This window comes from Pantherophis guttatus, chromosome 4, assembly GCF_059756535.1.
Source record: "Pantherophis guttatus breed Tessera chromosome 4, ASM5975653v1, whole genome shotgun sequence".
Lineage (NCBI taxonomy): Eukaryota > Metazoa > Chordata > Lepidosauria > Squamata > Colubridae > Pantherophis > Pantherophis guttatus.
In genome coordinates this window covers 130,478,443-130,505,776 of record NC_142066.1, presented here as the reverse complement: position 1 = coordinate 130,505,776, position 27,334 = coordinate 130,478,443, and the positions used below count along the sequence as shown (strand labels likewise).

The 27,334-nt window shown below is 36.9% G+C and overlaps 1 protein-coding gene and 1 long non-coding RNA gene across 33 annotated transcripts in view; one reads left to right on the top strand and one right to left on the bottom strand.

Annotated features, from left to right (window-relative positions):
• Positions 1 to 27,146, top strand: part of KIAA1217 (KIAA1217 ortholog) — a 450,644-nt gene extending 423,498 nt beyond the window's left edge. For 19 of the 31 annotated variants that reach the window (XM_087892786.1, XM_087892787.1, XM_034402539.3 and 16 more), the window contains 11 exons: positions 2,429 to 2,604; positions 8,094 to 8,224; positions 9,465 to 9,612; positions 11,830 to 12,310; positions 13,705 to 13,876; positions 14,494 to 14,645; positions 16,102 to 16,242; positions 18,475 to 18,594; positions 22,264 to 23,778; positions 24,259 to 24,381; positions 25,052 to 27,146. In XM_087892786.1, coding sequence (XP_087748912.1) covers positions 2,429 to 2,604; positions 8,094 to 8,224; positions 9,465 to 9,612; positions 11,830 to 12,310; positions 13,705 to 13,876; positions 14,494 to 14,645; positions 16,102 to 16,242; positions 18,475 to 18,594; positions 22,264 to 23,778; positions 24,259 to 24,381; positions 25,052 to 25,570 — 3,678 coding nt within the window. In that variant the 3' untranslated portion in view covers positions 25,571 to 27,146. Of the gene's footprint in view, positions 1 to 2,428; positions 2,605 to 8,093; positions 8,225 to 9,464; positions 9,613 to 11,829; positions 12,311 to 13,704; positions 13,877 to 14,493; positions 14,646 to 16,101; positions 16,243 to 18,474; positions 18,595 to 22,263; positions 23,779 to 24,258; positions 24,397 to 25,051 lie in introns of those variants that run through there. The other 12 variants (XM_087892782.1, XM_087892793.1, XM_087892797.1 and 9 more) reach the window with 5 other exon arrangements.
• On the bottom strand, positions 96 to 22,268 carry LOC117655258 (uncharacterized). Of its 2 annotated transcripts, none has more exons than XR_004588612.3 (3): positions 19,563 to 22,268; positions 5,669 to 5,834; positions 96 to 496 (listed from the first exon to the last, which is right to left on the bottom strand). It is a non-coding gene; the product is annotated as an uncharacterized LOC117655258 (long non-coding RNA). The 2 variants fall into 2 exon arrangements; XR_015734061.1 differs by lacking the exon at positions 19,563 to 22,268 and adding an exon at positions 10,855 to 11,834.
• Positions 27,147 to 27,334: the final 188 nt, after the last annotated feature.

Below are 27,334 nucleotides of genomic sequence, written 5' to 3'. Positions count from 1 at the left end.
TTCTCTAGCCAACCTGTAATTGGCTGAGAAGATCAATAATGTTGCATCTGACAGTGGTATCCAAAAGTAGAATAGAAGCAATAAAGAGGACTTTCATAGTCAGGTACATGATAACAAGCCTCTTCTAAGAGTACAAACACCTACTCATGAGTTGATCAGTGAAAGCTTAAACCTTATGATTGTAATGAGGTCCAGAATTCTCTTCATAAAAGATGACGGTCATAAGTTGAGGCATCCATGTGACTGATCCAATTTTATGATATTTTTTGCAGTAGTTGTAAAGCAACTATGGCAGTCACTAAGTGAGTCAATACATTCCTGTGGGCATTTTTTGCTGAAAAATGGCTGAAAAGGCTGGGGGTTTTCTTCCGGTTTCCGGCGCTCCCTCGCATTCGCGCCGGGGAGCTTCTCTTCTAGTTTCCAGTGCTCCCCTGTGCGCGTGTGCTCCCGTTTTGCCACTCGGTACCGAAAAGATTCTCCAACACTGTTCTATGGTCTGCAATGAAACAGTGAAAAGGAGGAAGGAGACAGAAACAACATTAGATACAATGCTGTACTTGGTTAATCTGAAATTTACCCATATGATCCACTGTAATCCTTGCTTCCTTCCTTCTTAGATAATTGAAAACTGTACAATCTCTTCATTTCAGTTCGAAATCTCAAAACAGCCTATGCTTACTTGAATTCTTCATAATATATTCTCTTTGTTCACAAATTTCACCTAAATATATACAAATGTTGCAGATTAAAAAAAAACAAGTTAAACCTGTGTGATCCCCACTGGCTTTTTCTTCATACCCACCCAGAATCTGTGTCATCACTATCTGATAGGAGGCCCTGATGTTTCTATTTGGGGCTTCTGTATAGAGATATTAGGAAAAATGGAAGATGCAAAGCTCATTTGATACTTACTTGAGCCCCATCAAATTATTATTATTATTATTATTAATTTTTTATCCTGCCTTTATAACTTAATAACTATCTGAAAGTGGCAAGCATACATAATTGCCCTTCTTCCTTCTATTTTCCCCACAATATCAACCTGTGAGGTGAGTTGGGCTAAGAGAGAATGAATAATTGAGTCAAAATCACCCAGCCAGCTTTCAAACCTAAAAAGGAACTAGAACTCATAAGTCTCCTAGTTTCTAGACCAGCACCTTAATCACTACACAAACTGTCACGGAGCTGACCTTAGACAACATTACTATGTTCTGAAACTGTCAAGAGCTTACCATAGAGGGAATGGAAGACCACGATGCACATTAAAAGGAGCAAGACCTTGATTACATGGTTGTGGCTTCCATTTTGACTTTTTTGACCAATAGGTAAACTAAAATCAAATGCATGCTCTCTCTCTCGCTTCTTCACACATTTTTTGTTGGATCCTTTCTGAATCTGCCTCCAGTGTTTGGATTTTATTTGTGGGTTTTTTATTGCTTTTTTCATATTCATCACCCAATTGAATGCCTGATCTATCAAAACAAACTACCCATTTGTGCCATTTTCAGGAAGAGGAGCTGCTTTGTGTTGTAGAGTAAAATCTTTTTGGATGCTTATTTGTATCTGTGCCTAAAATTGAATTGTAGAAAACTGTTGCCCAACACACCAGAATGTAATAGATATAACATCCTAGACCCGTGATGGCAAACCTATGGCACACGTGTCACAGGTGGCACGTGGAGCCATATCTGTGGGCACGCAAGTACTGCCCTAGCTCAGCTCTAGCGCGCATACGTGCGCCGACCAGCTGATTTATGGGCCTTCTGGGCCCATCGGAAGTTGGGAAACCAGCCATTTCCAGCCTCTGGAGGGCCTCTGGGGGAGTGGGGAAGGCCGTTTTCACTCTCCATAGGCTCCAAGAAAGCCTCTGGAGCCTGGGGAGGGCAAAAAATGGGCCTTCCAGGCCCACCAGTAGCCTTTTTGCTGTTGCATGCAAAAAGTGGGAGGAGCACGTGGGGGGAGAGTCATGCATGCATGCATGGGGGGGTCAGGGTGCAGGGGACATTGAATTATGGGTGTGGGCATGCGCGTGCGTGACCCCCATGCTCCCCCCCGCTTTTGGCACATGACGGCAAAAAGGTTAGCCATCACTGTCCTAGACTGTTTTGCATATAAAGCTAAAGATATTGTATCCACAGCTTATTCAACAAAAAATTATTTTAAAAATCCTTTTAAAAACCCACTAATATTAGTCTTTTTAATCAATATTCTGCTGAACCTAGATTTATATTTTATATATTAATAGCATTCATACTCATTTCTGCTTCCCCTGATTTTTTTCATGTGTAAGCTTTGATAGGACCCTTTCTTTTTTAAGTGTATTCAGCTGCAATATTGTTTATGCAAACCCGCTTCTGAGCAATGGAATATGTTGAAATAGGATGGATGTTAGGCAGGACAAATTGACACTTTTTTTTTTATGTAACAGCTGCAGAATCAGGATACACTAAAAGCCATGATGAGGAATGCAGAATTGGAGATCAACCACAAAGTGATGGAAAGAGCAAAAAGATTGGAAGACCCTGTGCAGCGCCATCGCCACCTGGTGGAGCAAGAAAGGCAGAAGTATCTCCTTGAGACAGAAAGGATTATGAAGAGTTTATGGTAAGTGAAAGCAAACTCTTGACGGGAATTAGTTATTATTTCATCAGCCTCTCACAGAAATGAGAGAGTACAATGAAATCTGGAAAGGAAAGCATTTTCAGTCTATTTTCCCCCTTTGCTTAGACTCAAGTTATTTATTTATTTATTTATTTATTTTGTATATTTATTAGCTGTACATTCTGCTTCAATTTCCCTAATTCTTTTTCAGCCTTTGGGGAGGGGAAAAAAAGATTCTGTTTTTAAGTCTTGCTTCAATCACTCAATCATTCTTTATTCTGTCATATATCAGTGGATAAGACACAAAAATCACAGTTAACATAAAGAAAAACATAATTGTTCTAAAATATCTGAAAAGGATTAGAGAAAACACTATGTTATGCTATATAAACTAGAAAACAACTGTGGTCAAAGAAATAAAATATTGGATAATAACAATTTAAAGTAACACAATTCAGGAGGGCAGGATATTTAGTAAAGAATATAGATCATAATTCCTGATGAGCACCTGCATAGAGAAGGCAATACAGAATAATGTGATCCATTGTTTCAATTATTCCTCCATTGCATCTCTGTTCAAAGGAGATTTTTTCCTAGTTTAAGACTTGCTTTCTACAGAAGCTTTGAATGGGCACATACTGAGTGATAGTTTTGAGGGAGCTATTTCCCCTTTCTCCATCAGTCTACAACGGTTACTTGCCTCTGAAAAGACTGGTTGCCTCTTTTAGAAGAGTTCCTGTACTTCCTGGAGGTGGAATGGAAGTGTGAGAAGCTGGAAAAACTATAGCATCCTACAGTGGGAGAGGTGAAGCTAAAATAAAAGCCATCCACAGACAGCTTTGACTTGGTATTAAAGAGGGGTCACCTACATCCAGCCAGCTAGTATTGCCATTAAGGGAAATTCAAGAATTCTGGCTTCCGTTCATAAAAGATATTTTTTCTGCTTTGGGGGGGGGGAAATAAAAGCTATCTCTTTTCCATCCAACTGCAGAAAAAAAAAACTTTTGTACGCCATAATGAAATATATGTTTTTAGAAATCTTGCTAGGTTGAAGTTCTATGCAAGTTTGAGAATGAACTTTATTGAAATTGGGGGATTTTCTTCTGTCTCAGCAAGCAGAGGATTAATTTTTGCTCATTAGCCTAAGAGAAGAAGTAAGACTTTATGAAATGATATTCCACTATAAAACTTCACATGTAGGTGGGAAGTTGCACAATAAACACACTTTTTTCAGATATTTTCCAATGAATTTTGACCACTGTGTATTTTGCTCTTTTTATTACATGTATATGCATGCAGGCCATCAGTCTATATTACTTACAGCTTTTACTAGGATATGAATCAGAGTGTTACAGAGGTTCCAAGCTTGTTTTTGGATGTAGGGAAAAATATTATAAATGAAATTAATTAGGTGGCCTTGGGCAAGCAGCTCATTCTTAACCAATTTCCCATGGTTGTTGAGAAATTGAGAAATTTAGAGACATGAGAGCATTCATAATTAAAACAAATAAAATACTAACAAACCTAAACATGTATGGACGGAAGATGTTGGAGGTAAGTTCTACAAACTTACTAAATAACTGCCATTGGCAAAAACCTCTTTCCGACAAGAGGTTTTTAAATATAATCTATTGATCTCTTGGTATTGGCTGGTTCAATAGCTGAAATACTTTTCAAACAAGGTCATCACCTTTACTGATTAAACTGCATTGAAATATATAATTTTTCCTACTAAATATTTTTCCATCTCTATGTTTTGTTAGTTAATCTTTAAGTAATTGCTTGTACCATTCTTCCTGATTTACAGGTTGTTCTCTGTGTTGAACTGTTTCTTTAATTCCAAAATTATTTTAAGGCATGTCTGTTGCTGCCATTCTTACCATACTGCCCACAAATAGGCTTGGAATAATTGTAAATACATTATACAAAACAGATTCTAAGAGAATTCATCACTTCAATACGCTGCAAAACTATCTAACCACTGTGTTTATCAATCCTGCTACCCGCTAAATATACTGGTTGGGATATATCAATTAATCACTGATTCTCTTGTTTTTGAGAATTCAAGATGGATTCGGAATTTTCCCTAACCCTGTGAAATTAATTGGTTTGAGTAAAATATTTAGCCCAGGGTCATGTTTTGAGCCCTGTGAGTGTATAGGAACCAAGGTTTTGTTGGTCTAGATTCAGCATTGTAACCATTAATTAATTCCATAAAATTTATCTAGAGGAGCTCGAAACTGTTGATGTAGGCATAAATGTACACTAGAGCAGGCATGTCAAACGTAGCCCTACAAGGGCAAAAAAAATCCAGATACATCACGATGCAGCCCGCGATGCGATCAGGTTTGACATCCCTGCTCTAGAGCTATCAACAATGAAGGCCCTGTATATTGAGATAAATTGACTGAAATAGATAGCAGTTTGGAAAAATCATGAAATCAATTTAGAGTTACGCTACCAACTGTTTAAATCTACATATATTTGTAGCTATAATTGAGAATTATGACATCTCCTCTTCTAAAATCAAAGCTAAAACCTAACTTTAGCCAGGAGACACAGAACTTCTAAATTTTGGTTTGTATTAGTTCTCTGTTCTGGAATCTGGGTCCTTTCTGAACCTGTGACAACTGCTACAAGGTCTTCTTGAATGTATTCTCCATACTTCTCACAATATTCCAGTGTCAGAGAGGGGATTATGGGAATTGTTGGTGCCTATGTCTGGGGTACTCAAATTAAAGAAAGTTCTTAAAATTAATTTTACATATAAGCGAATGGGACATATATCTAAGTCAGAAAGATATTTATAAAGCTTTGGACAGTAATCCAAAATCTGTAAAGGTTGGGACCCTAAATCTTCTTGTGTCATCAAAAAACTTCAGGAATTTGGCTGCAAATCTCTGAAAAACAACATTTTGGTTCTTTTTCTTTTCCAAAAAGTGGGAAGGTAGAGAAAAAGAACTCCTGGAGTCTTGGAAATCCTAGCTGTCATTTCAGTGATTTAATCCCAGCATTGTTTTGCCCACTGCAATCTTTGACTGCCAAAAAGAAAGAAAACAAGTTGTACCTGCTCTTGCCTGAAAAAAACTTGAAAAACTTTAATTGCTATGTGAAATCTCCATTTCTTCATAGAGTTTTGTTTGGTTGGCTTTTCATGTCAACTAATATTTCTCTCTTTTTTTCTCTTCTCTCATCACTCTGTCTTCTGCTTTTGTTTTGTGTTGCGGGAACATCTGCATTAAAAATAATAATATTGGAACATTATTGTCCCTCAGTGCACCAATTAAGTAATAGTAACATTAATAATGGAGATAGCACAATATTATAACTGAACTTGAACTGGAAGAGTAAATGATTCAGATAGCTAACCAAGAGTAATAGCTATTAACCAACCATTTTTTTCTCTTCAGTTTTGTGAAAGTCTGGTACTCTACTGTTTAACTATCTTAGAGTTCACATGTTTCATATCATTTCCTTTGAAAGAAAGTAAAATTAATTTTTCATGAATCCAGTTTACCCCTTAACAAGCTCTCTAGAACAAATAAATATATATATACTGGAATGTGCATATTTAAGAGGTTTAAATCCTCTTGTATTTCAGATGGATTAATTCAATTTAAGCTGCCCATAAAAGCCCATGACTTGAGCAATGAAGTTCATTCACTAGTTTTTTTTTTACATTCTTGAAAGCAACATGACTGTTCTCCAAGTCAATCTCAAAAAGATATTCCAGTGCCCTAAATGCAGCAAAAATGGACTGCTTAAATTTCAGAGATAATGCCACAGTTTTTCCTCCCTGTCCATCCCTGTGCACCTCAACAACTTGTTAATATTGAATTCCTCTTTAAAAACAAGCAGATTCTATAGTTTTATCATCCAAGAGTTGCAGGCCACCACTTAGAGAAGTGTTTCTCAAACTTGGCAACTTTAAGATGTTTGGACTTCAATGCTGGGTTAATGCTGGCTGGGGAATTCTGGGAGATGAAGTCCACACATTGACAAATTCTGACTTAGAGCTTTGGATGTATTCCCTAAAGCCTCTTCCAAATAACTACCATAATGCAATTTTTAATAGGACAGAGGAAGAAATTATTAAACTCAGAAAGAGTAATCATAGCTCTTTAATTAATTACATTTTAATTAAATTTAAGTTATTTATTCGTTATTTAAACAAATAATTAATTCGTTATGTAACAAAAAGTAAACATTTTGTTTGGTTAGCACAACTCTCATGTTGACTACATTAAAAAAATGAGTGGAGTCAAATTAAGTTAGCATTGGTAAGAGAGAACCAGGAAACTCCAGACCAGCAGACGAGTCTGGAAATTTGTAAAAGAAGGCAACGCTGACACCCTGTTGCCCAGAAACTATATGGAATCACCTAGTCCTAGGGAGTCATCAGGAATCAAACATAATTCAAGGTAGAATTTTCCTTTCTCCCAGCAAAGGACTGAATTGCGGGTGCTATAGGACAATCCACAGCTTCAGAAAGGCTGAATTCCTGAGCTAAATGATGAGGAATGATTCATGGATGCTTGAACACACAATATGTTTAACTGGATCAGTTAAAGAATCTTGTACCTACTTTCACACACAAGTGAAACTAGATTAGTTACCTTCAGTATCATATACAGACCCACCTCGTGTGATCAATTTATGTTTCTATTTTGTAGTTTTAAATTTCATTTATTGAGCTCCAGACAAGACATACATGTAGACACCCAAACACCAGTTATTTAATGATGCCATCCTGGAAGGTGGAAAAGTGTTGGTCACTTGCTGCCATCCAGTGGTTGTTGTTTAGACTACATCTTTGCTTTTTGGTTCTGTTTCCATTAAAACTTTACTTTTGAACAATAATTGTTCAATTATTCTGACAGCCGTAGAATTATGTATAATTCTCTCAAGTCAGTGGTCTTCCCCAGATTTCTTTTTTGTTGTTGTTGTTGTCATCCAAGTCACGGTCTAGTTTAAAATACACATTTTTTTCCTTGGTCAGTGCAGTATCTTCGATGAAAGAGTTTATCAGCAATTCATAAGTTTAGGTATCCGTAAATGCCTATGTGGTAATCAGTTGTACAAACTGTAGCAGGGCTGAAAGGTAAGGAGCTGAGCTGAACTTGATTCCTGATGAAGTTGGGGATACATGATAATAGAGTAAATATACAGTATATGACATTAAAGTATTAATTACGACTTTCTCTGGCTTTATTTATATCAGTATACTCCAATCTGATATTGTCCAGAATATTGGATTTCAACTCCTGTAGTTCTCCACCTTTGACAATGCTGCCTCAGAAGTATAGAAGATAAAATCCAAAACATATGAAAAATAGGGAGGGTACAAAATATTTTAATGCAATATTCTGACATAGAAACAAGAATTTCTAACTTAAGAATGGAAACTAGAAACATTCCAATTTCTGAGAATGGGTCTTTTATCAGTCTGTTAAGATGTCCTCACATCCAATTCAATTCTTCTACTTTTCCAGTGAGCTAGAAAGATTTGTTGAAGATCTGAAGAAGGAATCTTTGACATCTAACAGAACAGTAACACTGAAAGATGTTGAAGATGGAGCTTTCCTCTTGCGGCAAGTTGGAGAGGCAGTTGCCACCCTCAAAGGTGCCTTTAGGTTTTTTCCCCTTTGATTTAAGTATCTAACTAACATTGCCTAGGTTCTTCTTATGCTCCATTTTTCACCAAGTGCATTGGAAGTAAGTTTCAGTGAGGTCAGTGGGACTTAGGTCCAAAGTCCATGTGCCTAGGACTGGGACATGGATCTTAGAACTGAGTTAATTTTGAGGGTGGATTAAGGTGAGGAAAGCTCAAGACCTACTTCTGTGTTAGGAAATTTAAGATAGGATGATGAACTGGAGTTGGCAACCTGTTTCTCCTAACCTTGACAACTTTAAGACGTGTGGACTTCAACTCCCAGAATTCCCCAGCAAGGTTAAGAAATAGGTCATCCTAGTAGTCCTACCTGCTCCAGGTTGATACTGTTTACTGCATATTGATTTCTCATTCCAGCTAGAAAAGCCTCAGTGCATGCTTGTGTATCTACTGTATGTATACATGTGAATAGCTCTCTCTTGGATTCTGATATGATTTAAACTGAAGTAATGCTGTTTTTAATTACTCCCCTCCTCACTCCTTTCACAGTATTTTTTTTCTTCAAGAGTTAAAAAAAAAGCTCTTTATATACTCTACTAAAGTAAGAGTTGTTTGCTAGATAATTTGTAAGATAAAGTAACACTGAATTTATCAGACATCTGAATGGTGGTCTGTGCCCTCTTCTCACCCAAAACCGATATTTTTCTACCCAGTGCTTGCACATGAAGATGCAGATTCAAAAGCTGGATTCTCCCTCTCCTACCCTTTTCTTTTACTATTTGAGTAATAACCCCATGCCTCTAACATTGGCTGGATCAAGATAGTAAGCCAAACTACAAACATTGTAGTTGTTTTATTGCTTTTCTATCTACATATGCTACCTCGCCTCTAAATAGCTCAAATAAAGAAATAACGTGAGGTCATCCCTCATTTTAATCCTTGCCACATTCTTTTGAAAGCCTTTAGTCTGAAAAAGAATAAGTAAACTAAAATGATCTAATGACTGTCATGTTGAATGGGCTTGAACTTGGCTACTTCTGGTCCCAGTCCAGTATGCTAACCACTAGACAATACTGTATGAACATATACTAAACTAAAATAGTATGATTCACTATCTGTATTTGATGACTGAAACCAATTGGTTTATAATTTATTCCACAACTAAGTTTGGCAAAGTGGCAACTTCAGTATGAAATGGGAACTTAGTCCATCTTGCATTTCAGAAGTGGTTCATGGACTCTTATTTCTACAGGTGAATTTCCAACACTGCAGAATAAAATGAGAGCCATTCTCCGTATTGAGGTGGAGGCCGTGAGATTTTTAAAAGAAGAACCACATAAACTAGATCTTTTACTGAAGAGAGTCCGGAGCATGACAGAGATCCTGACCACACTCCGGAGGTGATACTTGTTTAAGATACTCCAACCTGTTGAAGTTTATGCCATTCATACATCCAACATATTCATCACTTATACTCCAGAAAGACTGAACATTTTCACAATCTGTCCTATTACAATTTTCCCTTATATACAAAAATTAAAAGTCTAGGAAAATAAGAAATTTGTATGATCCTATAACCAATCCCGAAGCAGAACCCTTTTTTGCAAACATTTAGTTAGTGTTGGTGTGACTTAGAAAGGTAAAATCAGTTTTATTTAAGGAAGCTGTATTGCTTCCTTCTCATGAATTTAATTGGTCAGGATCAGCCCAGTTGATGCTATCCAGTTCTTAACTATTTTTATTGCCCCTAAGGGATTAATTAACCCAACAGAAATGCTTAATATATTATTTAAGGCTACTTTATCTAGGGTGAAAAACTCTGCTCGCTAATTGCAACAAAGTCACGTAGAAACTCCTCTTTGATCCCATGTGCTGAGGATCTGGATACTTCCACTCAGAATATGGCAGCCATAATGTAAATTCATACTGGCCTCTGTTAGATTTTGTTGTTAATGGTGCCTCAGGTGGGAAATTAGAAAAAAAAAAAAGAAGGCATAACAGCCTAGTTAAGGACCCATTTAAAATCTCACAAACATCCCAGTAAAAGATCCTTACATCAGGCTGCTAAGAGTTTGAACTTCCTACCACATCCTCATCCAACTAGCTGGATCCTTAACTCTTCCGTTAAGGGGAAGAGGGGCTGATCTTTGTGATCAGCCTATCCAAAGCCCAGAAATAAAAATAAACAAATTGTATGATGATCCTGAAACTAGAAGATATTGTTATTGTATATTGGAAATTTGTTTTTACACCTAACAATACCTTATGTTTTCAACCTACTTGAATAAGATTTGGTTTTTACAAGCTGGTCAGAGTTCATTGCAGGGAACATAATTTCAGAAAGATAATTTGATCCCAAGTTGATGAACAGGTTGATGATACTGATGAGCAGGTTCTGCTTGCTCTTTTTCCTTCCTTTAAACCAGGGGTCTCCAACCTTAGCAATTTTAAGCCTTCAACTTGAAGTCCTCCAGGCTTAAAGTTGCCAAGGTTGGAAACCCCTGCTTTAAACACTAACCTCCCAATTTTCAGCCTTGAAGGGCGGAGATGGTGATGCAGGGTAAGCAAAAGCTAGTTTCTTTATAAAAAGATATTGAAGGTTCAGCCCACAAACCTGAGTTAATCTTCACATTTGAACTCACCTCTCAGAATAACCCTTCATTGAGTTAGGACATTGTTTTTTTAAACATTGTGAAATATTTCTTGCAAAATAAAAGGTTTTTTTCTCTTCAGGACCTTTAACAAAGGGATCAGCTTGTGAGATAGTTTGGATATATTTTGCCACTAAAAAAAAAAAAGACATTTGTTAAATCAGTTTGTTGAAAATATCTAGCCACAGAGCTGAGGATTAGACAATTTGAAGATTACATTCAGGCTTGTTTTTATGGTTTTTATTCCCCCTATAGTAAAAAAGAAAATAGATGCATCAATTGTTCACTGGGCTTTCTTAAACATATCAATACCATATCTGGGTTGCGGAAGAGGTAGAAGATGTTAATCCCACACCCTCTTTTATGGCCATGATCACCACCGTCCTCAGACAATTTCTTTTTTTAAAAAATGCAGCTTTAGGCTCCCGAAAAAATTGTCCATCCTTGGTTTAGCCAAGAGCTGTAAAAGCCATGACATGGAAGCAGCAATCCAACATACCTGGAAGGCACTAATTTGAAAAATACATTGAATTTTTATAATCCACATGGTTAATTTTTAGTGGGGAGGGGAAGGGAATTAAATGGCTTTACACAAGGTAGCTAGTTTGATGAGCCTTGGTGGTGCAGTGATTAGAATGCAGTACTGTAGGCTACTTCTGCTGACTACTGGCTGCCTGCAATTTGGCAGTTCAAATCCCACCAGGTTCATGGTTGACTCAGTCTTCCATCCTTCCAAGATGGGTAAAATGAGGACCCAGATTGCTGGGGGCAATATGCTGACTCTGTAAACTGCTTAGAGAGTGCTGTAAAGCACTGTGAAGCGGTATATAAGTCTAAGTGCTATTGCTACTGCTAGTTAGATGATAACTAGCTAGACAGACAGGCATAATCAGAGGGAGCCTTTTTTGAAAGAACATTGAGAGACTGCTAACTATACTTCACAGGTTGTCAACCTCTTTTTTCCAGGCATGTTACAGATAGTTTGCTCAAAGGTGTGGATCCATCACAAGCTGCCCAATATCATGCAATGGAGAAGGCCACTGCAGCAGAAGTTCTGAAAAATCAAGAAGAAACTACCAACAGCCAACATCTGAAGCAGAATGTTGCTGAATTCCCTGCCGAAATGTCTGTTAAATCTGAAATGATTCCCATCTCCACTGTGACAGTGCATCATGCACAAAGCTCTCCAGTGGTCACCCATCAGTCACAGCATTCATTCACATTGGTCAGTCAAGTCCCAAATTCTCCTCTGACCAATAGCCCAGGGCCAGCTACAACTACATCAAGCTCTCCAACCTACATGGAATCAACAACAACGACCACAATTAATACCCAGCAAATACAGGTGCCTCATTCACCCCCTGTTATTGTGAACAACAACATGCAAAGTCTTTTTATTGAAGAACTTCACAATGCCAGTACCAGGAACAGAGCTCTCTCAATTGAGGTATTCTGTGCATTTCAAAGCAGAGAGCTGCATAATATTAATATTACAATATTAATAATATTAATTCTGGGCTTGATAATTATGATAATTATAAATGATCTTAAACCTGATGTACTCAACGTTTGGAATCTCTCTACTAGAATATACAGTATCCATATGATATTTATTCATTTTTGTTTCAAAAATGTTTTTTTTTTTAAAATGCAAAAAGTGGTTTGTTTTGGTGTGCAGCTTTCTTTTGCATGTTTTTAAATACAGTTATACCAATGGTGAAATCTGAACTGGTTTACTACCGGTTGGCTGGCTGCGCTTGCGCAGCACGCACCACACACCAAATGTGAGGTGCGGGCGCGCAGTGCAGGCCAAAAGGAGACATGCAGTAAGTAGAACAGCCTGCGAGGCGGGGTGATCAGCTGTGGCATGCAATCTTCTTTTTTACTTTTAAAAGCACTGCTTTTAAAAGTAAAAAAAAAAAGCCTCTGACGATCCCGCTGCTCAGCTGGGATTGTCAGAGGCTTTTTTTACCTTTTAAAAGCATTTTTTCTACAACCTCTTTGGCCGAAGAGGTTGTAGAAAAAATGCTTTTAAAAGTAAAAAAAAAAAAAAGCTTCTGATGATCGCGCGGCTCAGCTGGGCATGGGAGTGGGCGCAGGGATTTTTGCTACTGGTTCTCCGAATCACCTGCCACCATTGCTACTGGATCAGGCGATCCGGTCCAAACCGGGAGCATTTCACCCCTGAGTTATATGCTGCTTTCTTTAAAAAAACCTTTGTTGCCAAGAAAACATGTCCATGAAGCCACTAACGGTTGAGATCAACTCTAAAGATAATTTATCTTTTTAGTCCTAATGTACTCATTTCTATACAAACATTTTTCACATGTATTTTATGTCCATATTTCCCATATATGTCACATTAGTTGAGATTGTATGCATGCATCTTTTTCTAGTATATGATATTTTGTGTAAAATATATAAAAAATATATATCCAAGAGCAATGGATATTAGTCAATATTGAGCATTAGTGTCAAAGCCCTTATAGGGAAACGACACACAACTCTGCCTGAGTTTGTTCCCTGTGATTCAAATCCTAGTGAGGACTTCACCCACTAAACATTGGTTGTCAGCCACCTGTACCAGTGTCATACTTCACAAAGGTCACCTGTTTGTAGCCTTCTCTTTCTTGGGAAGCTGGCACACAGCACTGTCTAATGCAACATCAAAGGGGTCTGATTGAACCATCTTTTTGAACAGTATCTCCTGTCAGGTGCAGAGCATTTTACCCCATGGCCAGCATATGCAGAGATAGCAGGAGAATTCAGAGCACCCTCCCTGTTTGCTTCATGCAATGCAGAATTCAAAATATGATCGGGAATTTCTGTCTTTCTTTACAGAAAGCAGAGAAAAAATGGGAAGAGAAAAGGCAGAATCTGGATCACTACGATGGGCAGGAATTTGAAAAACTCCTAGAAGAAGCACAAGCAAACATTATGAAGTCAATCCCAAACCTTGATATACCTTCACAAGCAACTGTCTCACCCAAAGCTGATGCAGCACCAGTATCTGGTAATTAAAATTTATTTCTCCGTCCGTAGGAAACACCTGTGACTCACTATCAGAAAAAAATGAATTAAAGCAGGAGTTCTTGCCCTCAGTTTTAGAGTCTGAATTAGACACAGTAGGAGAGGGAGAAAAGGAAAGCAAAGGGACAAGGATAGGGGTGTACACAAAAAAGTTAACATGATGGCAGTGATGATGTAATCAAAATTCCTCCTGCTTTTTACACGTGATGCACCAGTATGGCCACCACTTGGCCTTTTTTTCACCCAATTCTGCAGATATCACAGATAGATCCTTAATATTGTACAGTTCTTATATCAGTCAGCTCTAATTCAGCTAAATGTTTGTGGATCTTGTCAACATTAACTAGAATGAAAATGCTACAATACAAATTTTTACTCTTCCATCTTGTTTAGTTTTTGTTTGCTGCTGGCCTACATCAACGTAAAAAAAAAATATTTCACCAAAAGCAATTAGCAAATTTCCTTTGTTTAGATTTCTATCTTGCCTATCAGATGTAGAAAAAAAAAGATGGATTACATAATTCTAAACTTGAAGCAAGAGTCTATCTTGCAATAGACTGTATTTAACCACTTCATTGGAGATAATCTTTGATTTTTCAGAAGATAGTCCCAAAACAGAACAGGAGCTGGAAAAGGCAGTGAAGTCTCCACCTCCTCCACCTCCACGGCGAAGCTATGTGCTAGGATCTGGATTAAGCACAAGACTGAGTGAAGTCAGTTATACAGCCAGAAAAGATAACACTATCTCCAAGGTTTGATGATGGAGGCACCTCAGATGTCCAAAACAGGAAACATTTTGGGACAAGATAGTATCTAGCTTATTTTTACATCACTTTGAATTAAGTATTGGGAGGAGGGGAGGTATGATTTAAGAGGCAAGAAATTTAAAAATAAGATTTAAAACCATATTTAATTTTTTTATTTAATAGGTGGGGTTGTTAGTACTGTACAGGGAAGTGCCATCCCCACCATAATTATAACCATTAACCAGCAGGTTATTCCCAGCACATGGGACTTAACCTTTCTGCTGCCTTACCAATATACAATCTCACTCATACTGCTTCATTTCTATGTATATTTAAGAAAGTATTTGCACCTTGGAAAAGCTCATCTTATACAAAAGGACAAAATGAATCAGAGCAGTTCCATCAAAATGGTTTCAGCATATTTTCCTTTAATCATCTGTTAGTTTCAAACTAAAATAAGAAAATCAAAGTACCTGAAAATGTTTTAGTCAAATACAGGTAGTCCTAGACTTACAACTGGTTGCTTAGTAATGATTCAAAGTTATGAAACACCCCCTCAAAAAAGATACCCTGTTTCCCCGAAAATAAGACATCCCCTGATAATAAGCCCAATCGGGCTTTTGAGCACATGGCAATAAGGCTAAGCACTTATTTCAGCGTTCAAAAAAATATAAGACAGGGTCTTATTTTTGGGGAAACACAGTACTTATGTCTCAGTTCCAAAGTTTCGACGGTCTCAAACACATTGCAATCATGTGACTGCATCTTGGATGTTTGGTAACCGATTTGTGGCATCCTGCAATCACCTGATCGCAATTTACAACATTTTTGCCAAAAACTCCAGTCTTTCACAAAAACACACAACAAATCATGGATCCCCTTTATTGCAGCATTTGCTTAATGAATGCTGTTTCACTTAACCATGGTGATTCACTTAATAACCACTGTAAAAAAAAGTCATAAAATTGGGTCAGTCACACAGCTTTATGATCATGACTTGCAAACATAATAGGGAGGCTCCATTACAGTCATAGGTCAAGGACTATATGTATGTGTAAAATCCAAAAAGGCCAATATGGCATAGCGGTTAAGACTCTAGTCCTCCATTAAGCAGGAAAGCCATCTGGGTGATCATGGCCAGTTGCTTCTTCTCAGCCTCCATGTCTGCATCTGGCTATGGGATACATTGAGTGGAAAAACAAACTTATGCTGCATCATGCATTGACAGCTTTGCTTATAGGCAACCATGGTGCAAAAATGAACGAAATCCAATAGGAAGCAGGCTTAGAAGGGCCCCAACAATGTGCCTCCTATCCGGATTTGATAATAGGGGATGCCCTGCCCTAGGAGGATGGGATTGATTTCTCCAGAACACCAACTAAAAACATTGAAATGATTATGTGAGCAGTATATAAATCAGATGAATTGTAACCTTCTCCTTTCTTGTTATCATGCAATTTAGGAAAGCAGTGAAGATTCGGTTCAAGCAGCATCGTCCAAACTGTTCCCAGAAAAAAATGTCTCTCTTCAATCAGCCAGCACATCAATGAAGGATGAAGAGGAAGAAGAAGAAGAAGGTGATAAAATAATGGCAGAACTACAGGTAAGAGATTGAGTTTATCAATTTGCCTAAAGTAGCATGTATCTTTTCTAAGGGAACCTAGAAGGCAGTACAATAGAATGCAGAAGTTTCCCTGCAATGATGAGAGGGAATTTGAAGTACAACTAGGCTAGGTATAAGCAATTCTGCCAGACAATCATGTTCCCAGTTCCATGATTCATATTTAGATATTGGTCACCAAAGTAAGTGATTGGGATTAACATAAATTCTTCCTAAATTTTTCTCATTTAAACATCTTTTTTTAGATTTTAAATATAGTTTTTGGTTCTAAATTAAACCAAATTAGAACCAAATTGAACCATTGCAACTTAATTCAGAGGAAGGGAAGTTAATCTGGATATTGTTAAGGATTTTATTTGTCACAATGTAAAGGTACCAAAGATTTGATATGAATTCCAGGGACTTGAATTTTAAAACGGATTAGGAGCCAAGGGAAAAATAATTCAGTATTAAAGGTTTACCAAAACAAACTGATTGTTATAAAGTAGAAGCTATTTTTATGGAAAGCATTAATTGCCGAAAATTGAATTGCATTCTAATTCTTCCAATGAAAATTGTTGAAATGGACATTTGCTGAACTGTATACTATAGGTTTTTTTTTTAATTGATTGCACTTTTAAAACCAGACAATCTTTGCAGTTACTTTTCCTTTTATAGTCAATAAAAGACAAATATTCATAATTAAACTAGTCTCTATCTTAGACCTCAGTATCACCAGCCATCTTAACAAGTAGATGATTGTATAGTTCTTTAACAAGGCTTCAGTTGCCAATGTAATAATGCCTATAGGCCGGGAGTTGCCAACATTTTCTAGTATCATTAATGCAATCTTGCAAAATGATTATCCCACCCCAAATCATACAATTTCAGCAGTTTCACATTATTATCTTATGTGCAAATACTATTATCATCTTAGATGGTGCATGAGAAATTCAAAGATTTGGAGAAGCACCAAAGTTCTTGCATAAAATTTTGAGAATGATGTGATAAGGGTTGGGCATTTTTAGATTAAAAATCTGAATCTGATTTAGATTAAATCAGTTAGGTTGTATAGGCAGTCTTTAGGAATATGTTGCCGCTATAGTGATTGTGAGGCACTCTATCCTGACTCCCCTTCTACCTCCCTCTCCAAAAATATCCACCTTGTGTAAACAAAGCTATATTGTTATTGTTACTTGTAAGTACAGTATAAGCTCATGTTAAGGTAGGAGGTGAAGCCTAACTTTTCTAGAGAAGACTTCCACTATCTGATGTCTTCTACATTCACTGAACTCCAACTTCCATTACTGTTTCACACTGGCTGCAAGGGTAAATGAATTTTCAGTCCAATCTATTCAGAGGATTCAAGCTGAATGCTATAGAGCAATACTTATCAACCTTAACAGCTTTAATATGCTTGACTTCAGTGTATCTGGGGAATTCTGGGAGTTGAAGTCACGTATCTTAAAGGTAAAGTCATTGGTATAGAGAAATAATTGTTTAGTTTTTTATCAGTATTAATCAATTAAAGCAGAAGGCTGAGGCCTAGAAAATGGAGCCATTTGTAGCCATTTTGCACTCATTGATGCTAACTAATGGAAACATAAAGGACTGGACCATAATTGAAATAGAACAAATCAGCAAAGCAAAGGAAATTTTAGTCTAAAGAGTTTTTCTTAAACCAGAAAGTTATTTTTTTTTTTATCATGGTCCTTAAACTACTTTTGAAGGAGGAAAAAAAATGGCTGTAGTTTTAGTTTTTGAATCTTTTTATAGATCAAAGGTAGAAATAGTCCTTCTTTAGAAATTGCCTCATAAAGCAACCATTCACAGTTAAACAGTGATGAAAATGTAACTTTACAATCAATCCTTGTATTTATGATCTTTGCAGCAAGCTGAAATACGATAGTTAAGCACACAGTTTTGCTTTGTTACTGCTTTGTTAAAGAGCAAATTGCTGGTCCCAATTGTTGTCCCTAAACAAGCACTATCTGAACTAGCTAAATTCCACCTTTTTGTTATATTTCATGGGAAAAGATTTTTCAGTGTTTATTTATCATACACAGATTATTAACCTGTTTTTCTTGATCTGATTGATGAGGCTGATTCTTAAGGCTCACATACAAAATTTATCAATTGATTCAGGAAAGTGTATACATGATTTCCCTACAAAGAAAGAATTGGCTCAGGGTTGGGAAATGTTTATTAATAACCTGCCCTATTTTAATCCTCTAGGCCTTCCAGAAGTGTTCTTACATGGATATAAACTCAAACAATCATGCTGAACAGTCCAGAAATGATACACACATAAAAGATGCGAGGTCTGTGGCCTTAACGCATCCTAAGGAGAAGAAGGTAACAGGGTCATTTGAACTCTACTACAATCTCTTAGCCTTACCTTCTTCCCATCCTTCCAAACTAACCTTATATCAGGTTAATTCTGTGTGTCTTGATGGCTGTTTTCATTTATGATTTACCTTGGACGAAAGAGAATTAATAAACAGAATACATCTGTTAATAAACAGAGTCTACTGGACTCTTCTTGAGAACAGGAATGGATAATCAGAATCAAATTCATAAATGTCCTTTCAGAATCAATTATGAATTACAATAGGAGAACATAAATTTAAAAAAATTAAATGAAAGTTGTCTGTTTTAATGTCATGCTTTAGCGAATAATCCAGATTTACAAACATTTATATATCATTCTGGTAGCAAGCCTCGTTATGATAAAATTGTATAAAATTGCACAGCAAAAACTGTTTTTGTTTCCTTGTCTCTTCATAATGAAAAAATCTACAGTTTGAATTTAACATATTTATTTATTAAGTGGATTACACAATATTAATTCCTTTTTCAGGTCTTGCTGTCATAGGTTTATTTTTTAATTTGTAGCTTACATATTCATAAATAGTGGGGCAGGGAATAATGTAAAAGCATTTACTAGACATTACTAGCAATTTTTAACTTCACAATAACAAAATTCTGTAGTGACTCTTTAAAAACTTTGCATATTAAAAAGGATAGAATTTAAAACAATTACACAGCTAAAACACAACTCAAACTGGAAACTGGAACAGAAGGCAAAATGCACAAATCTAGTTATAAAAATGAGTGGAGGTGTCTTAAAGTTGACACTAAAATCATTTTAAGGTTCAACTGAATAAGTAGTCATTGACCTTATAAGAATAGGTGCTTAATAATCGTGAGGCAGTTTGAAGCAATGAAAAGACAGCATCCAATGGAAAATTCAACTCAAGAGTTAATTTCAATTCCTTTTCCCCCATTGATAGAGTCACATTCTTATTTATAGCAAAGATTACCAGTGCAGACATGTTCATGGGGCTCCTCAAACAGGAAAAAGTGCATTATTGAAAACCAGGTTTGATAAAGCATCTTCTTTCATCCCTTTAGCCAGTATGTACAAAATAGCAGATGCTAAGAAATGGGGTTTATGTGGCAATGCTAGGGGAGATCCTGAGGAAGATGTCACACAAAGAATGCCTGAGAACCTATAACAGATAAAGGCATCACTTGTGTCCCAACAACAGGGATCATTCTCATAGAACAGAGGTCAGGAATGATGACCCCTTTATGACTTTAAGCATGGTTGGCTCAGGAATTCTGGGAATTGAAGTCCACAAGTCATAGAAGAGCCATCATTCCCTGCCCCTGTCATAGAGGATAATCTTGTTGCTCATTGGATCCCTGATTGTCTCTGAACTTGCTTCTCTTCAGTAAACATGTCATGACAGAATAGGCAGCATCATTAGCTATAGACAAACTACTCATCGAAACAACCAGTAAACTGCATTTCAGTATGCCCTGATGATGTTACCTACCTTGGTAATGAAATGTTAGTAGAAAGAAAAGTAAGTCAGAGAACAGAAATAATTCAACAGGAATAATTCTGCTACTTAAAATTAATGTTTAATAATAAAGTTGTCCAGGATTAATTTCTGGCCCCTGAAGTGCAGCTGTTGCTTCCCCCCCCCCCCCCCCCAGCAGTACACCTACAGCTTTGATGCTTTTTCTTCTTCTTTTACTGCGGTTTAGTCTGCATGAACTGAATGCTAACACACTATCTCTGCATGGTAATAGCAAACTTAAAACTCCCTTTTATTTGCTGACAGTTCTCTTTCCATCTTGTTTTTGGTAAAATCGTCCTCTGCACTAAAAAAAACACTATTTATACCTACAAGAGCTTTAGAGTGCCAAGGCAATAATAGTATATTAAATAGTATATTTAAATTTAGTAATGGCTGTATATTTAACATTTCAACATCATAATTTGATATCATAATTGTGATCTGTATAGAATTTTTTAATTCAATCCAAATAGTTGCTGAATTAAATTTCTAATATGACAGACCACACTATAGTCTATATTTGTCATCCCTTTCTTTATTGGGTTATTATATTTTTATAGCTGAACATCCAACAACTGAAAGAAGCTGTGCTTGACAGGGTAACATGCAGACCACTTGCCTATAAAGTCACCAAGAGTTGAATATGACTGAATGGTTAAAACTAAACTAAACTAATTCAGGTAGTCCTCGATTTACAACCACAATTGAGCCCAGAGTTTATGTTGCTAAGTGAGAAATTTGTTAAGAGAGTTTTGCCCCATTTTACAACTTTTCTTGCCACGTTTGTTAAGTGAATCACTGCAGTTGCCAAATTAGTAACATGGTTGTTAAGAGAATCTGGCTTCCCCATTGACTTTACTAGTCAGAAGGTCGCAAAATATGATTACATGACCTCAGGACACTGCAACTGTCATAACTATGAACCAGTTATTGAGCATTCAAATGTAAATCACGTGACTATGGGGATGCTGCAATGGTCATAAGTGTGAAAAATGGTCATAAGTCACTTTTCAGTGCTGTTGTAACTTCGAACGGTCAATAAACAAACTGTTGTAAGTCAAGGACCACCTCTATTTTTATACCACTGTATTTTCTAAAGATCTTTGGTTTGCTGGTTGGTCTTCCGAATTGATCTCAAATTTTCATACCCTCTTTTAACCATATGGGGCACCTGAAAGATTAGCAAAACTAAGAGCAGCCACTTGCATTTTCAGTCCCTGCATTCAATGTTGCATTCTTTAAAAGTGAAGTTTGATGCAATTCTTCTTAATATTTGAATGATTGATGAAATAGGAATCATTTGTCCTCTGCAGAATTTGTAGTTACTGTAGGAGTATTTATGCCAATAGCAAAAGCTGCAATTTAAGAATGCAAGGATTAGAGGGCTAAGAGAGGTTGTCTTGCTATCCAAATACAAGGTTATATTGGACAAATACAGTAGAATAATCCAGTTTCACTTGGCATCACATTTCATCTATATGGCAGGATCTGTTTCTCTTTCTTGATAGCTCCTCCCACAACCTTATCTTGAATTTAATTGTAGGTTAATTTGTCAGGAAGGTTGGAATAAAATTTGCTCTGCCACTTTTTTGTAAATCCTTTTCTGTCAAATAAGTCCAGGGCTTGTTTACTCTCTAAAAATTTATGTTTTATCACAGAAGTTGAGAAAACATTTAAAAATTAAACTTGGGTGAAAAAACAATTCCCATAAGTAATTCTTGGACCACACATTCTAATATAGTGGTATAACTTATGTTTTTTTAAGCTAGGAGAACAGTTACATATTAGAATATTTGGAATGGAATTCTTTGAATCTCTCGTGATTTACTTGCGGGCAAAGTATTTCACAATTTGGAGAGCCTTTAAAAGACCAGCTCCATCTAACATTCACATTGTCTGCAAAATATTTGTACTTATATGTCATATGTTGTTCACAATTTGAAGTTATGCTATGAAGAGATACTGAAATCAACTGAAGACCATGGAAATGGCTGTGTATTGATGTAAAGAGGGGCATACATATACTATCTGATGATATACCACTGATTTGGATAACATCAGATAAAATCTCCATAAGAGGGGACTGAATGTCAAATAATAGTCCTGAACTAAAACAAAAGCAAAAACCTAAGTAATGCAACTCTTCCCCCCCTAGGTTGATGGGGAGGCCACAAAAGATAGTGACCATCCCAAGGACAAGACTGAAGGGAGAACAGAAGTCATGATCTCAGGTGTTTTCAGCATACCTGAAAACTCTGCCTTTAGGCCAGAGTTGCTTTTGGAAAACAAGGATTATGCCAACAAAAAATTTTTTAAACCAAACACAGACTTCTCTAGTATGTTAGAAAACGAAAGAAAGAGATGTCCTGAAGAAATACAAGATTTAGAAGCAGAGATTGGAAGACAAAAACCAAGTTATGTTGTAGTGAGAGAGACGGATCATAGCACATCCCCAAAAGACCTCCTGGAAGATGCAAAGGTACCTCTTGTTGAACAGACAGATTCATGCACCCAAGAAACGTCATTAGTTTCTCCATCAACACAAGAACAGGGAAGGTCAGTTAGTGCCTATAATCAAGTCGCACTAAAGCATAAAGCATCTAAGAACATCACCTTAAATGATACTGATGAAGTAGAGTCACCAGCTAGTATTCCAGATGAGGAGAGTTCACAATCAGAGAATGTTGGCTTCATGATTACTAGAACAGCTGTTCAGTTTCTATCAGGTGGAGAAGTTCACGACATAGTGAACAGGAAGGGAAATGCTGTACAGACTGTGAACATTGATTCCAAGAAAGAAACACCATCTCAACCAAGCATGCTTGAAACTGTTAAAGATGAAGAACCAGTGGTTTGCTTGGACAAAAAACCAGTCATCATTATTTTTGATGAACCAATGGATATCAGATCAGCTTACAAAAGACTTTCAACAATATTTGAGGAATGTGATGAAGAGTTGGAAAAAATGATGACTGAAGAAAAAATAGAGGAAGAAAATGAAGAATTTGATACACCTGATGATGCTTACTATGAAGATGTCACTGAGGCAAATAGGATGCAGGTTACTGAGAAATTCAAACAACAAATTTCCTCTAATTCATCAACCCAAGTTCTACAGTCTGAAGGACAGGAGATGGACAAAAAGGAGCATCAGAAATCCAGTTACATTTATGGGTCAGAATCAAAGTTGGATGTTCCTGATGCTAAGAAGAAATTTAAATTTAAGTTTCCTAAAAAGCAATTAGCTGCTCTCACTCAGGCTATCCGCACAGGAACTAAAACAGGCAAGAAAACGTTACAAGTTGTTGTGTATGAAGAAGAAGAGGAAGATGGCACCGTAAAACAACATAAAGAAGCAAAAAGATTTGAAATACCTAGTTCTCAATCTGTTAACACTTCTGAAAAATCAGAATCAAAGACAGTTGTCCAGGCATCTAGAACTGAAGAAATCAGGAAGAACACATACAGAACTCTAGACAGCCTGGAACAAACTATCAAACAGCTAGAGAGCACCATTAGTGAGATGAGTCCAAAGTCAGTTTTTGAAACCACAGGCCAGGCGGAGAGACCTCCTGGCCCAGGCTTTTTCTCACCCAAAGAATCCATAGTGGTGGAAGAAAGCAATGCTGATGTTGAATTCCTTCCTTCAATACGATCATCTTCACGAAAGGTACTTTAGTATGAGAAATCACAACTCCAGCTGCTTTCTAAAAATCTGCAATAGTAATCAACAATAAGCAAGAGGTGTCTTCTGATTGGTTTGCTTCTTTTCCGGTGGCTTGTTGGTGCATCCAATTTAGTACCTAACAGCTAATATTGTGTGTTTTCATTTTTTAAAAAATGCTGATTTTTGTTTGATTTTGGTGGTGGGCATAAGATGCTTAGTTGATATTCTGTTGTGGGTGCAGCAGTTAAATTAAGGTTGATTAGCAGTTGACCTTTTATTCCATTTTTGATTCCTGAAATTAACACCAGTGGTTTGTCTTTGACTTTGATGTGGTTTCCTCTGGTGCTTTCCATGCATGTTGAGCTTTAGCTTCTCACCTAAAGCAGCTTTTCCCCATGCGCTATGATAGTTCTCATCTATAATGAGCCCAGCTGACCTCTCTCCCTCTCTCCCTTCCTACCCTTATTCCTGCTTTCCTCACAGAATTCAACCAACACTTCACAGACAAGCAGGATGCCAATCCCTGCAGCCACAAAAAGTAGGCAAGGAGGTGTGGACAAGACCGTCAAACAGCACAAGCTACAGGATCAACGCCAGTACAGACAGGTAGTTTTACCCTAAACCAAATCTTGGGATGAAATCAGTACTAAGATGTATGCTTTGCATAAGTGTATAAGTCCAGTTGCCAGTTTTGGATGCTACCAAATCATGAACTGTCTTCTCAGTGAAAATCCTGAATTGGAATCCAGGGCTTGAGGGTGTGGGGCATGAAAGTATCTAATAGTTGCATTATTCTGATATCAGCTTGTGCATGTCGTGGCAAACATCTCCTGCTTTTGAAGTTTTGTTCCAGTACTCAGCTGTAATACTTTTTGAAGTCAGCAATAGGAATCAACAATTCTGAAGTGTTTCTGATTAAAGTGTTTATACTAACTCCCTATTTAACAGATTTCAGTCAGCACCTCTTAACCACCCACCGGAGTGTTTCCATCTTCACCTTAACAATTCTGACGCATGTTTCATCAGCTGATCAGCCCCCATATTCGGGGTCACTTTTCCACATACCCTTTTCTTTGAACTTCCTCTTGCTCTGTGCATTTTCTGCTGTGCAGCTTAAAGGGACAGGAAAAATGGGGAAAGATCCAGCCCATAAATGCAAGACTTAGGACAGGTTTGAACAAGTCATTCTTATTCTTCTCAAGCTTAATTTCCTACGTATTCCCATGCTTTGTGATGTATGCTAACTTAAACTGTCTCCCACCATCTTTATTTACAGGCTAATGGAAGTGCTAAGAAAGCTGGTGGGGACTATAAAACTATTTCCCCAATTCTATCCGCCTCAAAAATTCCAGCCTTTTCTTCCACTTCTGGAAAAAGTAGTTCTGTGTCTAGTGGTGATAGCACTAACCTTCCAAGCCTATCCACTAAAGCCTCTGTTCCTTCTAATTCTCTCAGTCCTCCAACAGGTCGTCCTACTCATTCTACTTCCTTAATCCCTTCAGTTGCTAATGGCTCCTTAAAATTCCAGAATCCTACTCACACAGGTAAAGGCCACAGTCACCTTTTGCTCTCCCCACAGACTCAAAATGGCCGCCCAACCCCTCTTCCTCCATCTTCCTTTTCCTCAGCTTCCTCCTCCTCCTCCTTATCCTCTTCCATCTCTACCACATCACCAAACCAAAGTATGAAGAACATTCGGTCAATCCACACACCCAGCTTTACCAGCTACAAGTCCCAGAATGGAAGTGTCAGCAAAGCCACTCCATCTTCCACCATCACCAAAGAGCCATCTTAAAAGTGATACCTGGGCCTGTACAGTTCACCAAGCCTTCCTAATATGCTGATGATGTTGCAACCAGTCTTACAGCTGAAGATTGTTATCCATCTTGTTGTATCATTTCAGGCTGAATGCTAAATTTGTGCTAAATACTAGGATAACATCGTGAATTAGTGATAAATGTAGTTTTTAAGCATTCATTACTGGTTAAACAGCCAAGGGAATTATATATGAAGCACAGATTGTCTTTTAAGTAGAAACTGTTATAAGGTTTGGAAGGATGTGAGTGGACTGGAAATGTGTGCACAAAAATGTATTGAGCATGAAAAACTGTATTTAAGAAGCCTGTGGTTTTTGTATAAAGCTATTTTTAAGTACAAGAATTAAAGCATCAGAATAAGAAGAAGACTTTAAAACTGAAACTAAAATATTTTTCTTTTATTTTGGAGTTATTCAAATTTGTTATAGATTTCTATTTTTGTCAACAAAGAAAACCATCATGGTTACTTTAAAATTTCTTTTGTCAAAACATTTGATACAATTATAATGTACATTTGATAGTAGAATGCACAAATATAAAAGCTAAGACAAACACTGATGGGGCAATTTTATTGCACTGCCAATCAGATTATATTTAATAATTTGCCATGCATTTGGGGTGGGGGGGAGAAGGAGTTGTTTATTTGCTTATTCGTTTTAGCTAACCTTTGGTTTCTTGTTTCTTTTTTCCATATTAATTAGACGTAGACGAACTATGTAGTATTACAATGTGGATTTTTGAAGTGTAAACTTCTGTACTGCTCTGTATAATGGAAAGCCTTTGTATATATTATAATATAAAGATTATAAATATAAATACATGAATCTAAACAATGCATGTGGCTGGGCACATTGACTACTTTTCAACACCAAAGGTCCATTATGCACATCAAATTTTGGAAAATGTTAAAGGGGGAAAAATTGAGGAGGGTTTTAGAAATCATCATCTGCAAAATCAAAGTGCACTTTTGTGATACCTTGTTTATACAACAATACCTTGTTTATACAATATACACAAGTAAAAGGAAAACCCCTTGCAAAAATAAAGGGGTCAATGCTTATAGTTTGGTATCACTTTGTCACTAAGAGTAACTTCTTAATCTTGTTTTTTTAGTGTCTATGGACATGATCTGGGAGGAAATACCCTGAAATCCAATTGATTTAAGTAGAAATGTGCATGCATGTGCTTACATTCATTTTGCAAATATTAACTTTCATGGCTCAGTGTTTATTTTACAGCTTTTTCTTATAAAAGAAAGACACTAATGTACTCAGCAAAAAGATGGTTTTGATGCTGATCAATTTGTTACAGAACATTCATGTACAAAAGACATAGAAATAGATGATGAAGACAGATGATAGAAAAATAGATGGATGGATAAGATGATAGATAGATAGATAGATAGATAGATAGATAGATAGATAGATAGATACAAAGATACAAAGCGAACATTTCTGTCAAAGTCTTTCAGAAGTGTTTAATGCAGGATAGTAACTAAACTTAAAGTCAGCAAATTAAATCTAATATCAACAATAAACTGTGAAGGAAACTACAGTCTCCGGGTTTTTGCCTTTTTCTTAGTTGTCTTGGGCATAATCTTTGGTGCTATATTGCAAATCCATATTGGCAAAATGTTTTTCAATCATATAATTATACATATCAAGATAGTATAGATCAGGGGTGTCAAACTCAAGGCCTGCGGGCTGGATTCGGCCCACGAGGTGCTTAGATCTGGCCTGCAG